This window comes from Lithobates pipiens, unplaced genomic scaffold (assembly GCF_037356315.1).
Source record: "Lithobates pipiens isolate NorthernLeopardFrog02 unplaced genomic scaffold, aLitPip1_a1.2 Scaffold_19, whole genome shotgun sequence".
Lineage (NCBI taxonomy): Eukaryota > Metazoa > Chordata > Amphibia > Anura > Ranidae > Lithobates > Lithobates pipiens.
Window position 1 is genome coordinate 393,546,257 of NW_027507764.1, and position 18,075 is coordinate 393,564,331.

Below are 18,075 nucleotides of genomic sequence, written 5' to 3' on the forward strand. Positions count from 1 at the left end.
GAAACATTAACCGGTTCCCGACCAGCGCACGCCGATGTACGTTGGCAGAATGGCACCGGCAGGCATATTGGCATACAGGTACATCCAATCTTCAATGCCGCCCTGCCATCGTGAGCTCGCCGCCGGTGGCGTGCGCGAATGCCGGTCGGGACCCCTGTGAGTCCGGTCGCGGGTCCCGCGGACTCGATCGCCGCGGGCATAACCGCAATCGTCTCAGGGGGCGGCTGAATGGAGAAATGCCATTGTAAACAGCATTTCTCCATTCTGCCTAGCAACTAGTGATGCTGATCTCTGCTCCATGTGATTGGAGCAGAGATCAGTGTTCACTAAATGAAAGCTCAGCCCCCCCCCCACAGTTAGTAACACACTCCTAGGAACACTTAACCCCTACACTGTCACCCACTGGTTAACCCCTGCCAGTGTCATTTACACATGAATCACTGCATTTATATAGCAGTGATTGCTGTATAAATGACAATGGTCCCAAAAATGTGTCAAAAATGTCCGATGTGTCCATCATAATGTCGCAGTCACAATAAAAATCGCTGATCACCGCCATTACTAGTAAAAAAAAATAATAAAAAAAATATTAATAAAAATGCCATAAAACTATCCCTATTTTGTAAACGCTTTAACTTGTGCGCAAACCAATCAACCAATTGCTTATTGTGATTTTTTTTACCAAAAATATGTAGAAGAATACGTATCGGCCTAAACTGAGGGAAAAAATGTTTTTTTATATATTTTCGGGGGATATTTATTATAACAAAAATGAAAAAATAATGTGTTTTTTTCAAAATTGTCACTCTATTTTTGTTTATAGCGCAAAATATAAAAACTGTAGGGGTGATAAAATACCACCAAAAGAAAGCTCTATTTTTGGGAAAAAAAGGACGTCAATTTTGTTTGGGAGCCACGTCGCATGATCGCGCAATTTTCAGTTAAAGCGACGCAGTGCCAAATCGCAAAAAGTGGTCTGGTCTTTGACCAGCAAAATGGTCCAGTCTGTAAGTGGTTAAACATTAAATTAACAAACCTACAGTACATGTCTTGTTTGCACCACCTGTATACTGCTGTTCAGAGTATATAGGGCCTGGGGGCCCCCCACACCTTTCTTTTTTTAACTTGGGTGCGGGGTTCCCCTTAATATCATACAAGACCCAAAGGGCCTGGTAATGGACTGGGGGGTACCCATGCCGTTTGTCTCACTGATTTTCATCCATATTGCTGGGACCAGACATTACATTAAAGCCGCAAGCAGTTTTATATTACTTTAATTCCTTTAAAAATTTAATTTTGTGCAGGGACTGTTAAAGCACGGAAAACGTGTGCCACTTTACAGGCATACTATAGACAACTACCAAGTACGATATTTAAAGGAATATTTCACTTTTATTTTTTCACCTTAAGCATCATTAAAATCACCGCTCCAGAAAAAATTGCCATTTTAAAAAAAATATTTGCATTGATACATGTCCCCTGGGGCAGGACCCAGGTCCCCAAACCCTTTTTAGGACAATAACTTGCATATTAGCCTTTAAAATGAGCACTTTTGATTTTGAACGTTCGAGTCCCATAGACTTTAGCGAGGTTCTAAAGTTTGTGTGAATTTTCGGTCCCTTCGCAGGTTCTGGTGCGAACCGAACCGGGGGCTGTTCAGATCATCCTTAACCACTTAACAACTGCCCATTGCCGATTAACGGCTTCAGGGCGGTTGTTTAACTCTGAGAGGCCGTTAATTAACGGCCTCCCAGAATTCTGCTCTCGTGCGCCCCCTGGGGCGCGCACACGAGAGCATCCGTGACCGCTGGGTCCAGTGGACCCGGCGCATCACGAATCACGGTAAACGGCCGCTCATCGTGGCCGTTTACCACGTGATGGCTCCGTCAAATGACGGAGTGATCACTTGTAAACAAGCCGGCGTCATGTTATGACGCCGGTTCCTCCGTCCCCCTCTCTGTACCGATCGGTACAGCGGAGGGGGAAGAGATCGGTGTCAGCAGCGATGTGAGCTGCATCTGCAGTGCCCACATCGCTGCTCACCGAAAATTAACCCCTCGATTCCCTGCATTACTCTGCAATACCCTGCCATTACTCTGCATTACTCTGCAATACCCTGCCATTACTCTGCATTACTCTGCAATACCCTGCCATTACTCTGCATTACTCTGCAATGCCCTGCAACACCCTGCAATGCCCTGCAACACTCTGCAATGCCCTGCAACACTCTGCAATGCCCTGCAACACTCCGCAATGCCCTGCAACACTCCGCAATGCCCTGCAACACTCCGCAATGCCTTGCAACACCCTGCAACACTCTGCAACACCCTGCAACACCCTGCAACACCCTGCAACACTCTGCAACACTCTGCAACACTCCGCAATACCCTGCAACACCCTGCAACACCCTGCAACACCCTGCAACACTCCTCAACACTCTGCAACCCTCCGCAACACTCTGCAACACTCTGCAACACCCACCAATACCCTGCAACACTCTGCAATGCTCTGCAACACCCACCAATACCCTGCAACACTCTGTAATGCTCTGCAACACCCGCCAATACCCTGCAATGCTCTGCAACGCAGTACTCTGCAACGCCATACTCTGAGATACCCAGCCATACTCTGAGATACTCAGCCATAGTCGGTGATACCCTGCAATACCCAGCCATAGACATCCCCCCCTCCCGCCGCCCTCCGGTGCTTCTACCGAATCGCTAATACGATCAAAGCCAGAATCTTTTTTTTTTTTCAGGCTTCCCAGCTTAGAGGTGAGATGCCGGGTCTTATTGACCCCACATCTCACTGTAAAGAGGACCTGTCATGCCATATTCCTATTACAAGGGATGTTTACATTCCTTGTAATAGGAATAAAAGTGATCAAAAAAATTATTTTTGGGGAAAAAAATGTCAAACTAAAATAAATAAAGTAAAATGAACAATAAAAAATTTTTTTTTTTTTAAAGCGCCCCTGTCCCCATGTGCTCGCATGCAGAAGCGAACGCATACGTAAGTCCCGCCCACATATGAAAACGGTGTTCAAACCACACATGTGAGGTATCGCTGCGAACGTTAGAGCGAGAGCCATAATTCTAGCCCTAGACCTTCTCTGTAACTCAAAACATATAACCAGTAAAAAAAATTTAAATCGTCGCCTATGGGGATTTTTAAGTAGCGACGTTTGGCGCCATTCCACGAGCGTGTGCAATTTTGAAGAGTGACATATTAGGTATCTATTTACTCAGCGTAACTTCATCTTTCACATTATGCAAAAATTGGGCTAACTTTACTGTGTTTTTTTTTTTTAAGCACAAAACTGTTTTTTTTCCAAAAAAAAGCATTCGAAAAATTACTGCGCAAATACCGTGCGAGATAAAAAGTTGCAAAGACCACCATTGTATTCTCCAGGGTGTTTGCTAAAAAACATATATATAATGTTTTGGAGTTCTATGTAATTTTCTAGCAAATAAATGATGATTTTTACATGTAGGAGAGAAATGTCAGAATTGTCCTGGGTGCTCCAGAACACCTGATGGCGCTCCATGCATGTTGGGCCTCTGTATGTGGCCACACTGTGTAAAAGTCTCACACATGTGGTATCGCCATACTCGGGAGTAATAGCAGAATGTGTTTTGGGGTGTAATTTGTGGTATGCATATGCTGTGTGTGAGAAATAACCTGATAATATGACAATTTTGTGAAAAAAAAAAAAAGTTAAAAGAATCTTGATTTTGCAAAGAATTGTGGGAAAAAATGACAACTTCAAAAAACTCATCATGCCTCTTACTAAATACCTTGGAATGTCTTCTTTCCAAAAAGGGGTCATTTGGGGGGTATTTGTACTTTTCTGGCATGTTAGGGTCTCAAGAATTGAAATAGGCCGTCAGTACTTCAGGTGTGATCAATTTTCAGATATTGGCACCATAGCTTGTGGACTCTATAACTTTCACAAAGACCAAATAATATCCACCAATTTGTACTTATTTTTACCAAAGATATGTAGTGGTATAAATTTTGGCCAAAATTTATGAAGAAAAAATTACTAATCTGCTAAATTTTCTAACAGAAACAAAGAAAAATTCATTTTTTTACTGAATTTTCGGTATTTTTTCTTTTATAGCACAAAAAATAAAAAACCCAGCGGTGATTAAATACCACCAAAAGAAAGCTCTATTTGTGTGAAAAAAAGGACAAAAATTTCATATAGGTCCAGTGTTGCATGACTGAGTAATTGCCATTCAAAATGCGAGAGCACCGAAAGCTGAAAATTGGTCTGGTTATTAAGGGTGTTTAAGTGCCCAGTGGTCAAGTGGTTAATGGAGACACCTTTTTCCGACGATAACTCCTAAAGGAAGGAATTTCCCTTCCTATGAGTAGATTTCCTCTCACTTCCTGTGTCTCTCTCTATTTGCAAATGTAAATCATTTATAATTCAGAGACTGCTTGTATTCTGTTATAGTGCCAATAATTTGCTTTTAATTATTAATATAAAATTTGATGAATTTAGCACTATTGTATGTAGGTATATACATAGCATATATATATATATATATATATATATATATATATATATATATATATATATATAAATGATTTATTGGACACTGTCGCATATAGATAAATAGAGCAAGCCCTACATATATTTATACTTTTAAAAAATATCGTGAGCTTATACTTTAGTACACATCAAATCAATTTAGGTTGCTTCTATTTTATTAAAATGTTACTAACAATCTACACCATTTTAATGTGGCACAATTCAGTGTTTAAATAAATACATTTTCCTTTAAATATTTGGATCAGTGTTTTCCCAATAAGTTTCCACTACCAGTTAATGCTTTCAAACAACTACATTGCATTGATATTGCATATGTGAGGTTACCTACAAACTATAGGTGGAACATTTTTGGAAAATATTGATTTAGACTAGTGAAAGTTCAAGTTGTCTTTTCACTAGAAAGTGAAACCTCGAGTCACTGTACTGTACTCCTGAAAGATGTTCTGGCAGGCACAGCTTCAGCAAAAGGATCGGCACACAGCAATCACTTACAAGTATGTGGAGTAGTGAGGCAATGATGAATGTTCATTTTTTTCTCAGAATTTCAATAGCAATATCGATGAAATCCCATATGGCTTATGGGCTGTTGGTTAGTAATCATTGTGGCACATTTTATTTCAACAGTAAAATAGCAATACTTACTTTATGAAAGGTTCTAAAGTAGGCAGCTTTTTCATCTGGGAACTTTTCTAGTCTTCTTGGACCTTTACTGGAGGCTTTTTTAAACACTAACCAACAACGTCTATAAATCTGGAGAGAAAAAATACATACATAAATGGTGTATTTGAATATATCATGAAATACATGAAAACCACTATTAAAACTAGAGTATTTGAAAACATACATCATTAAATATTACTTTTAAAATGGGTATATTAAAATAAACAACATGTTTTTTTACGATATTTCAGTATTTTGGAGAGACAGGTTAAGGGACTGGCCAACAAGTAAAACATTGCCTGTCCAACCATTGTAAACCTAGCATGGGTGGTACCCAGTGAGAGAGAATTTACTAAATGTAAAATACAATCCATATACCTCTAGCACTCAGACATGCTAGCTGGTGGAGAGGACCCACCAAATTTGCTTCTTCAGATACCTCAATAGAACTTGCATTTCTAAATACACGTGTAAGCTGGATGCCCTATCAAAGTGTCTCTGCATCTTGATGCCCTAATGTAAGACATTGCCAGCTATGAAATACTTCTTAGTAGTATATGTACTGAAAATAGACTTACTTGTCAGCTACTTTATTCCTCTTTACAGTTAGAAACAAATTAGGTTCTCTTTAATAGCTAGCGGAGTTAAGTGCAGAAGAATTTATTTTTATATAACTGAAGAAATGTTGGAAAATTCTGGCTTAAACAAACTATTTTTATATGTGTCCATCTTTGAGTTACATGAATGATAATATCTTTGTATTCATTTCATATGACTCATACGGTTCTAGGTTGATTGTTATTGCTTGCAATCATTTGCACTTTGAGTGGTAGCAGATGTCTTTTCAGACAGTAATCGTCCTTGTACTGTAGATGATCAGTTGTCATGGTGACAATTTTTTTAGAAGAATCTACAAAATAATCTCCACCACTACCTGCCATTCTTATAGTTTTTCTTATTGACTGTTATATGCACAGAATGTTACAGTTATTTTCCATATGCATAAAATATTTGTAATATTGTATAAAAAATGCCCTGTGTTTGGATGCCCTAAGCCAGTGGCACTTGGGTTGTGTCAATGGTAGTGATTTGCTAAAAGCCTACATTTTTCAGTTAGCCAAGTGATGCTTTGTTCAGTTTGAACAGACTCTTATGTGCTGAGGAATTAAAATATTATGTCATTTGTATGCACATGATTGAATTACTGAAGTGAATATAGCTTTACTAAGATATTATTATAGTCAATCAACTCCTGTATGATTTATAGCTAATCGCCTGATTTCTCCCAATCTGTAAAAATATTATTTTTTTTAAAGATTTTTTTTTTTTTTTGCGTTTACAGCTAAGCACTTTCAAATGTGTTTTGAAGAGTTTTTTAAGCTAAAGTTTGACTTCTTAACTTGAAATACATTATCTATTTTAACCACTTCAGCTCTGGAAGGATTTACACCCTTAATGACAGGGACACTTTTTGAAATATGGCACTGCATCGCTTCCACTGACAATTGCACGGTCGTGCAACGTTGTACCCAAACAAAATTTATGTCCTTTTTCCCCACAAATAGAGCTTTCTTTTAGTGGTATTTGATCATCTCTGACGTCACCTCTTGAAAAAAAAACAATATTTTTTACTTTTTGCTATAATAAATATCCCCCCAAAAAAAACAAATAAATAAAAAAAAACGTCATCAGTTTGGCCAATATATATTCTACATATTTTTGATAAATAAAATTGCAATAAGCGTATATTAATTGATTTGCACATACGTTTTAGCCTCTACAATATAGGGGGTATATTTATGGCATTTTTATTATTATTTTTTTTTACTAGTAATGGCGGTGATCAGTGATGTTTAGCAGGACTGCAACATTGCGGTGGACAGATCGGACACTTTTGACACTTTTTTGGGACCAGTGACATTTATACAGTGATCAGTGCTATTAAAATGCACTTATTATTGTACAAAATGACACTGGTAGGGAAGGGGTTAACACTAGGGGGCTATCAAGGGGTTGCATGTGTTCCCTGCGAAGTGTTTCTAACTGTGAGAGGAGTGGACTGACTGGAAGTACAGAGGGATTGCTGTTCCTAATCACTAGGAAGAGGCGATCACTCTCTACTCCCCTGACAGAGCTCTGTAGAGCAATCGCGGGTGGCCAGCAGACATCACGGTCAATAGGCATGCAAATTGGATCCTGTGCAGCACCATGGGTGCATGGCGCACCTCCAGCGCTGTGCTCACGCCCACTGTATCTATTGCATAAAGCGACATACAGCTATGGCGATTCACGCAATAGAGCCGACCTGCCAACGTATAACTATGGTGCTTGGTTGGCAAGTGGTTAAATATTTGAAAAATAAAAAAAAATATTTTATCAATCTAGGGCTATGTATACAGTATATCCCTATATTGTATATACAGCTTAATGTGTAAAAACATTTTAGACTGAGCACCTCCAAACCCTGAGAGAACTGTGTGAGGGGTGCCCTTATCTGGCCCAGCATTGCTATGCCCTTGTGCACAGAGTCAGGTCCAGTAAAACATGGCTCAGTGTGGAGGAACTAAAGTGGTCTACAGGGAGCACTAAATGTAACTTTATTCAACACTTTTGAGATGAACTGGAATGCTAATTGCAAACCAGGACTTTTTCCATCACTAGTACATGACAACATAATTTTTGGTTGGCTAAATCAGCACAAGTTTTCACAGGCACATTCCATAATCTGGAGGAAAGTGTTGCCAAAATATACAAAGGCTTTTTTTTAGCTGCAAAAGGAGGGTGGGGGGTGATCTTTATAAGTGTCCATGATTTAAGAATGAGGTGTCAAAAAAATAAATAAATCGGAGCTCATCTATAGCTGGTTATTACTTTGGATAGAGTAGAGAAGGCTTGGATGCTCTGTCAGGTTTTGGAAATGTTATATAATTTCCTATTTAAGAGTCATGGGTCAGAACAGAAAGCAATGTGTAATCCCTGTCTATTTTATTTCTGCCTGCAGTTTAACTATAGGTGCAGTAGCCCAAAGCCATCAATCCATTTTGATTTGGTCTAAGGCTGGCCATAGACTGTGAAAATGTATTTCCTGCAACCACAGACAGTGCTGACAGAGGGATCCCCCCTGTGGATACATTGTCTTCTCCTGCCCCAGCCTGGAGAAGACAGTGATAATTGCAACCAAAATACGGGAGACTGGTTGTACCCAACTTCCTACATTCAGCCTGCCCATACACAGTTTGAATATTGGCCGGTTTAACAGAAACCATCTATGGTCATAATAATTTCAGTAAAGGAATTTTCTGATTAGTCTCTATGGATTATAGCAGTTACCGCAGACTTAACAAAACAGAAAAAATATGTTCATTTAAAAAGGCTGGATAGCCATTAGGTTCAGCAGATCAGTATATTTTTTCAATGGATGGGTGAAGTGCCAGTGTAAAAATAGAACTAAAAATGAAAACTAACATACCATGTCTTAAAAAAATCAATTATATGGCTTCCACCTAGAAGATACTATAAAGTAAACTAAAATCACAATTGTGACTTTAAATTACACTTATTTTTTGTTTAATACACAACATTTATCCCTTAATGACTTTGAGCACACTGAACAAAAGCCAACCAAAGATTGTTCATTTTTAAATTGCTCTGACTGGCTGACTACCAACCAGCTTATGACACTGCAGAACTGGCCTTGTGAACTATATAAATGAGAAGCAAGTGAAAACAGCAATAGATTTATCCAGCCAACAGGTCAAATAGTTTTATTATAAGGAATACTACAATTCACTGCTTTGTGATTCAAACATTAGTTTGGTAACCTTTTTATGGGTGAAGTGATATAAGATTTATAATAGAATTTGAAAGATGCCAGCACTTTAACATGAAGCAGATTATCTTTTTTAGTTATGCTTTGAACACACATATTAAGAAACCTCAATATTTTGAGGACACAAGTTCCCCCCAATTTAAAGTGAAGATATTTACCAGCACACCATGGAACGACATAAATAGTGTCCAGACAGGTAATTTATTGCATGATCACAACACAAGGAGAGTGCAATGTTTGGGAGTCATGCAAGACCCCTACGCCAGACATGTGATAAATGTGGGGTAACAGTGGAAAATATTTAAAAAAAATTAACCAATAAGAGAAAAAAATTAAAAAATAAAAACCAAAACTCCTCCCATCCACAGACTGTTGTGATGTCACAAATCCCGCCAATACAGTTCATGTTTAAAATACATAAGCAGAAATCACACAAAAAATAACAAAAGGAAGGATTAGAAAAAGGACATCCTGGTAGTGTCATTATGGTACCTTTATAACAGTGTTGTGGCATGGGTCCCAATCATTGTGGGGACAAGCCAGCTGTCAGGGAACATCAAGATGCAGTGCATGATCCTGCAATGGATCAGCACCAGTACAGGGATCAGAGGCAGTGATCATGGGCCGTGCTTGCGTAATGCAGAGGTGATATCCACAGCAACCAGGGATGCTGAAGTGCCGTTGTATAGTCAGTATGCGAGGGTGCTGGGTTTACCCCCGCGTGTTGTGCTGGTGGTAGTGGAGTAACGAGGGATGCTGCTGTGCTGGGGCCACCAATGCCATGGAAACAAGTGATGTTGGCAGACCCTGCCCCTAGGACAGTATATTTCCAATCGAGGGAGGTGGGCAAGAGAGGTGAAGTGAGAGATGTGAATGCAAAGGAAGCAAGCAGCCACAAGCTGAGAAACCAAGGAGTGAGAACAAGATAGAGGAGAGAGAGTGCGAGTAATGCCACGTACACATGACCGGACTTTCCGGCAGAAAAGGTCAGACGGAATAATTCCGCCGGATATTACAATCATGTGTGGGCTTCATCGGACTTGAATTTTATGTGCCGAGGAATTAAAATATTATGTCATTTGTATGCACATGATTGAATTACTGAAGTGAATATAGCTTTACTAAGATATTATTATAGTCAATCAACTCCTGTATGATTTATAGCTAATCGCCTGATTTCTCCCAATCTGTAAAGATTTTTTTTTTTTTTGAGTTTACAGCTAAGCACTTTCAAATGAGTTTTGAAGAATTTTTTAAGCTAAAGTTTGACTTCTTAACTTGAAATACATTATCTATTTTAACCACGTCAGCCCCAGAAGGATTTACCCCCTTAATGACAGGGACACTTTTTGCAGTACGGCACTGCATCGCTTCCACTGACAATTGCACGGTCATGCAACGTTGCACCCAAACAAAATTTATGTCATTTTTTCCCACAAATAGAGCTTTCTTTTGGTTGTATTTGATCACCTCTGACATCACCTCTTGACCACAATTTTGAAAAAAAAAACTATATTTTTTACTTTTTGCTATAATAAATATAAAAATAAAAAATAAAATTAAAAAAAACTTCATCAATTTGGCCAATATATATTCTACATATTTTTGATCAATAAAATCGCAATAAGCATATATTGATTGATTTTCAGGGGATATATTTATGGCATATTTATGACATTTTATTATTATTATTATATTTTTACTAGTAATGGCGGTGATCTGTTCAACGGAATCAATTTCTATATGGAAAACCGTTCGTCTGTATGCTGGTCCGATGGATGCTCAGAAGCAAGTATGAGAAGTATGAGACGGAAGCTATTGGTTACTGGCTATTAAACGTTATTTTTCTAGTCCCGTCGTAGGTGCTGTACGTCACTGTGCTCTAAACAGTTGGACTTTGTATTAATTGTGTGGGGGCAAGTCTGTTTCAGAGGAACTTCGTCGTAACTCCATCACAAAGACTGTCGGACCTCTTCTGCTGGAAAGTCCGGTCGTGTGTATGCAGCATAAGAAGAGAAAAGGGAACAATGAAAAGTGAGAAGAAAGGGAAAAAGTAGTCGGACCAAAGAATCATGAAAACTGACGCGAGGATAGCAGTCAAAAGAAGATAAAGAAATAGTGAAGAAATTATATATACTAATAATTAATAATAAAAAACAAGAAAGAAAAAAACAACAAAGTGAAATATAGAAGTGTAGAAATGGAGAAATAAAGAAACAATGAAATAAAAATAGATGAAATAAAGTAAAAATAAAAATAATAAAAATGAAAAATAAAAATGAAAAATAAAAATGAAAATAAATAAAAATAAAGGGAAAGAATTTGAACTTCAACATGAAGCAAATCATCTTCTTTAGTTTTGCTTTGAACACACATATTAAGAAACCTCAATATTTTGAGGACACACATTCCCCCCAATTTAAAGTCACATAAAGCATATCCATAGTAGCTTCCACTAACCCACTGCTGGCCACTCCAATTTTACGAAACTTTGGCAGGCTTTGCCCCCCCCCCTCCCCGTCTCTCACATATTCAGGTATTCAGTTGTTTAGTGTTGCAGCCTATCATAGTTATGGGTCAGTAGGAATGTATGTGGGTGGAGGGTGCAGGCAAGTGTGAACATATACAGGAATTGCTGAAGCTTCACGCAATTAAAATGGTCTTCTGGGAGAAGCATAATTTACAGCTACTGCAGGTTTGTGACAGTACCTCTAGATGCCTACAATTTATACCAAATTATTTTTGTAAATTGAAAATGTAACTCAGCTTTGGTTAAAAATGGCTTACCCTGATCAGTTTAATACTAACTAGTACAAGCAAACTTCATTGCCTTGTTCAGCCTACTGTAGTTTATACTTGGATTCATAGTTACCTAGTTACATGGTAGCTGAGGTTGAAAAAAGAGACAAGTCCATCAAGTCCAAACATGTGTGTGTGCTTTTATGTCAGTATTGCATTGTATTTCCCAGTATGTTGTGGTCGTTTAGGTGCCTATCTAATAGTTTTTTTAAATTATGGATATTCCCCACTGAAACCACTGCCTGTGGAAGAGAATTCTACATCCTTAATGCTCTTACAATAAAGAACTCTCTATGCAGTTTAAGGTTAAACCACTTCTTTTCTAATCTTAGTGAATGGCCGCATGTCTTTTTAAATTCCCTTTCAGGGAAAAGTTTTATCCTATTGTGGGTCACCAGTACGGTATTTGTACATTGAAATCATATCCCCTCTAAAGCATGTCTTCTTCAGAGAGAATTAGTTCAGTGCTCAAACCCTGATTAGCTGTGTTGCCCTTCTCTGGACTCTCTCCAGTTCAAGCACATTCTTCCTGAGGACTGGTGCCCCGAGCCGGGCGGCATACTCCAGGTGCGGTTAGACCAGTGTCTTGGAGAGAATTATCATTTTATCTCTGGAGTTAATCCCCTTTTGTAATGCATGCTAATATTCTGATTGCTTTGCTTGCAGCAGCTTGGCATTGCATGCCATTGCTGAGCCTATTATCTACTAGGGCCCCCATGTCCTTTTCCATCCTAGATTCCCCAAGAGGTTCTCCCCCAGGGCATAGATTGCATTCATATTTTTTCCAACCAAAGGCATTTTCTAACATTTTTCTACATTAAACCTCATTTGCCATGTAGTTACCCACCACATTAATTTATTTAGATCCTCTTGCAAGGTTTCCACATCCTGTGGAGAAATTTTTGCCCTGCTTAGCTTTGTATCGTAAGCAAATGCTAAGAATCAATGAAACATAAGGAGAACCCTGCACTATGGCTAAATTAAACAATATATGAGCTGCTCCCCTCAGTTAAGTTAAGGTGCTAACTTTGTGAAATGTGGGTTGTATAAGAGGGTGCTTAAACAAAATAAAAAATGTGTACACAATATTTAAACAACATGAAAAATAAAGTGCAAAAAATACTTATTAATACATATATAAGTTATGAGTGATATATATGTGTTATTAAGTATTTTTTGCACTTTATTTTTCACGTTATTTAAATATTGTTGTCAGAAACCATGAACCACACCGAGACAGAAGTACAATCAAATCACACTTTTTTATTAAATAAAAATAAAAAGGTAAATAGAGTAAGGGTAGTCAAAGCATAGCCAGGGTCCAGTAACCGGATCGAGTAGTCAGCCAGTCCAGAGTTCAATAACTAGATCAGGTAATCAGCCAGGTCAGAAGTCAGGGATCCAAGTGGAGCAACAGGATAAGGAGCCAGAAGGGCAGTACTGGGTAAGAATGAGACAATGTAATTAAAACTCGACAAGAAAAGAGCCCATCGCTCCCTTCTGAGAGAGAGGCGCTTAGCCTCAGACAAGAATGTGAGATTCTTATGGTCAGTAAGAATGAGAACAGGCACAGTGTGTACCTTCAAGGAGATGTCTCCATTCTTTCAGGGATAAAATGATCACCAACAGCCCTCTGTCACCAATTTCGTAATTGCACTCAGCAGGTGACAATTTCTTGGAAAAGTAGCCACACGGATGCATAGCGCTCTCAGAGTTAGGACGTTGAGACAGAAGGGCGCCAACTCTAGTCTCAAAAGCATCAACTTCTAGGATAAAAGGCAACGTAGGATCAGGATGTGCCAACACAGGAGCAGAAACAAAGGCAGCCTTGAGAGTCGATTAGAGCCTGTATCTCAATGGACGACTCAGCCGTAAAAAAGGGTGACCGAAACCAGGGGCTTATCCTTCTGTATAACTAGGGACGAAACAATGCCACCTAAGGTCTGTCCATGACAGGGCCTCAAGGGTCGGGTGTTCCCGGGATGGGTAGTACAAGGCTTCAAAAAGTGACCTGGCTAGCCACAATAAAGGCACAATCTCCCTCCTCCTAAAGGCTCTCTCATCCGCAGAGAGACACGTGAAGCCCAAGTGCATGGGTTCATCTTCACTGACCGACTTGGTACCAGGAGGCATTGGAGGTGAGGGAGGCACGGGTGGGACTGCAAAGCTCGGAGGCAAATGTACAGGAGGCTTCTGCAAGCGTTCTTTCAAAGAAGATTTTTCGCTGAGTCTGGAGTCAATGAGGATGGCAAATGAGATCAAGCTCTCCAGCTCAGTGGGTATATCTTGGGCTGCTATCTCATTCTTGATGGAATCCGAGAGACCATGGGAAAAAGCACCCATGAGGGCCTCATTGTTCCAAGCAACCTCTGCTGCCAGACAGACATGAGGCACTCGGCAGCAGAAGTGGAGCGTGCGGGAACATCAAATACCCTTTTAAAGGAGGCCACAAAGTCAGGGAAACTCAAGACAACAGGTTTTTGCATCTCCCATAGAGGGTTAGTCCAGGCCAAGGCTTTCTCAGAAAGCAAAGATATCATGAAACCTACTTTGCTTCTGTCTGTGGGAAATGCCTGGGGCAGCATTTCAAAGTAAATCTCAACCTGGTTGAGAAACCCTCTGCATTGAACTGGCACAGCAGCAGTGCCTGCACAGAGACTGGCGCAGCAGCAGGGACAGCCTGCGACTCAGGTTGTACCGGAGCAGCCACTGTGGAGGATTCCAGATGAGCCGTGCGACTCAGGAGCATTTGTAACGCCATGGCAAACCGATCCATGCGGTGATCTTGCTCATCCAATCTGGAAAAAATATTACCAACAAGTGGATTGACTGTATCTTCTGAATTGCCTTTGCCTACTGTCTGAAACCATGAACCAGACCGAGACAGAAGTACAATTAAATCACACTTGTTTATTAATAAAAAATAAAAACATAAATAGAGTAAGCGTAGTCAAAGCATAGCCAGAGTCCAGTAACCGGATCGAGTAGTCAGCCAGTTGAGAATTCAATAACCAGATCGGGTAATTAGCCAGGCCAGAAGTCAGGGATCCAAGTGGAGCAACAGCAAGCAGGATAAGGAACCAGAAGGGATGTCAGCAAGCCAGTCTTTAAACAGATCTGCTGGAGATGGTTTCTTGTGATGTGACCAAGGCGAAGGCAGAGATGAAGTGAGCTGGACAGCTTTAAGTAGGCAGGTCAGACGAGCAGGATCAGAAACAGTTGGGTAACTATGGAGAGCGATGAGAGATGGCAATTAGCCGACAGCTGAGCAGCCAGCCCAGAGAAGGAAGGGCTAAGCTAGCCCTGATAATTGTGTACACATTTTTTATTGTGTTTAAGCGCCCTCTTATATTATACAACCCACAAATGCTAAGATTGAGCTGTTTTTCCCATCTTCCAGGTCGTTTATGAAAATAATTAAATAGGATAGGTCCCAGAACAGAACCCTAGAGGCACCCCACTTTCCACACCGGACCATTCTGAATACTCCCATTTATCACGATCCTCTGAAGTCACTTCTGTAGCCAGTTTTCAATCCATATACTCACCCTATGGTCCATGCCGCAAGACCTTAATTTGTACAGAAAACATGTATGGGGAACTGTATCAAATGCCTTTGCAAAATCCAGATACACCACATCTACACGTCTATTCTTTAGTCATTCTACAACATCTACAGTAACCATCACCTTCTGAATGTTGCATAGAAGGTCATCCTGTTCCCATGATCAGTACATTATACTAATGGAATGCTTGCCGAGAATGGTTCTGAGCCTACCACATGGTCAGGATGTGGCATTTCCTGGAATTTCCTTGTATACCAACAAAACGCCACCATGAAATATTACAATACAATATTACAGTTTTAGAAAATCATAGCTGGCTGCAGATAGAACTTTAATAAAAATGCTTACTAAAACCAAGTTTTAGAGTTGTGTAGCAATTATGTATGCAAACTGATATAACGGATACTGAAATATGCTGCAGCGAGTATGCAGTAAGTGCACCTCTAGATGCCTGCACTTCACATCTGTCCCCAGCTTTTAATTTTTTAAATGTGACAGGCTCTTTTTAGCACTTTTACTGGTGGCTGAAGGTAAAGAGTTAAGAAAAGTATTCCACTATTTGTTGATAGTAAAATATAATTTATATTCCAGGGTGATATCTTATCCCTTGGAAGATAATTGTTATAAATATTTCGAAAACGTGTTGCAGTCCCTAAGCTGAGTGGGCCAACCAGTAATCCAATAACTACAAGCCAAATCATCAGCTGTGGGGGATACCATTTGGATCACACTTCTTGATGTTGTAACCCAATTTTGTACAATATTTTATACTATGTTAAATCAAAAAAATAAATATTATTTTAATTTTACTTTTTGGTTAGAAGTTGCCTTCAAAGTCCTACAAAGAGCAATTGTAGTTTTAGAGATATTAAATTAATAAGGATGTTAGAAACCACACCCAGAGTCACACACAATAATTGTAATCCACCTAAATTGTTGAATTTAACCTTAATTAACTTAAATAACGTTTAATTTTAAAAGGCCAAGGATAAAATCTTTTAGAGTTCCATCTTCCCGAATTATTAAGCTTATTCAAAATCAAAGGAATATTTTAAAATGTAATTGTAGCTTTGTCCTTAAATTTAAATGTAATCTGGAACCTTCACTTCATGACAAGCTGGTCAAAGTTGATATTGAAACATTTCCATGTCCCGGGAGGGGATACCATTTAGCAACCCTGGAAATTAACATTACTTAAAATGATTATTATTATTTTTTATACCTACAACTCTGAATCTATTGTGTACTCTTTGAAATGTCATTGTGGTTTACTATACAGTGTATTGAAAAAGTATTCATACCTCTTAACATTTTCCACATTATGTCATGTTACAACAAAAATTTAAATGTATTTTATTGGGATTTTATGGGATAGACCAACACAAAGTGGCACATAATTGTGAAGTAGAAGGAAAATGATAAATGGTTTTCAAATTTTTTTACAAATACATTGCCAAAAGTCTGGTGTGCATTTGTATTCAGCCCCCCTGAGTCAATACTTTGTAGAACCACCTTTTGCTGCAATTAAAGCGGCAAATCTTTTTGGGTATGTTTCTACCAGCTTGGCACATCTAAAGAGTGACATTTTTGCCCATTCTTCTTTGCAAAATAGCTCAAGCTCTGTCAGATTTGATGGAGAGCGTCTGTGGACAGCAATTTTCAAATCACAAGCAACAGATTCTCAGGTCTGTATTTTGACTGGACCATTCTAACACATGAATATGCTTTGATCTAAACCATTCTATTGTAGCCCTGACTGTATGTTTAGGGTCATTGTCCTGCCGGAAGGGGAACCTCCACCCCAGTCTCAAGTCTTTTGCAGACTCTAACAGGTTTTCTTCTAAGATTGCCCTGTATTTGGCCTCATCCATCTTCCCGTCAACTCTGACCAAAGCACTTTCTTCCACATGTTTGCTGTGTCCCCCGTGTATCTTCTCACAAACTGCAAATGGCACTTCTTATGGGTTTCTTTCAACAATGGCTTTCTTCTTGCCACTCTTTCACAAAGGCCAGATTTGTGGAGTGCATGACTAATAGTTTTCTTGTCCAAAGATTCTCCCACCTGAGCTGTGGATCTCTGCAGCTCCTCCAGAGTTACAATGGACCTCGTGGTGGCTTCTTAAAGTTCTCCTTGCCAGGACTGTAAGTTTTGGTGGATGCCATGTCTAGGTTTGCAGTCGTGCTATACTCTTTCCATTTTCGAATGATGCATTGAACAGTGCTTCATGAGATCTTCAAAGCTTGGGATTTTTCTTTATAACCTAACCCCGCTTTAAACTTCTCCACAACTTTATCCCTGACCTATCTGGTGTGTCCCTTGGCCTTCATGATGGTGTTTGTTCACTAAGGTTCTCTAAAAAACCTATGAGGGCTTCACAGAACAGCTGTATTTATACTGAGATTAAATTAAACACAGGTGGACTCTATTTACTAATTAGGTGACTTCTGAAGGAAATTGGTTCCACTAGATTTTAGTTAGGGGTATCAGAGTAAAGGGGGCTGAATACAAATGCATGCCACACTTTTCAGATAGTTATTTGTAAAACGTTTTGAAAACCATTGATCCTTTTCCTTGCACTTCATAATTATGTGCCACTTTGTGTTGGTCTGTCACACATAAAATTCCAATAAAATGCATTTACATTTTTGGTTGTAACATG

The 18,075-nt window shown here is 39.3% G+C and overlaps 1 protein-coding gene across 1 annotated transcript in view; it reads right to left on the minus strand.

Annotated features, from left to right (window-relative positions):
• DOK6 (docking protein 6) overlaps nucleotides 1-18,075 on the minus strand; it is an 812,960-nt gene that overhangs the window by 496,844 nt on the left and 298,041 nt on the right. Inside the window, exon 2 of the mRNA XM_077492381.1 lies at nucleotides 5,204-5,311. Coding sequence (XP_077348507.1) covers nucleotides 5,204-5,311 — 108 coding nt within the window. The remainder of the gene's footprint in view (nucleotides 1-5,203; nucleotides 5,312-18,075) is intronic.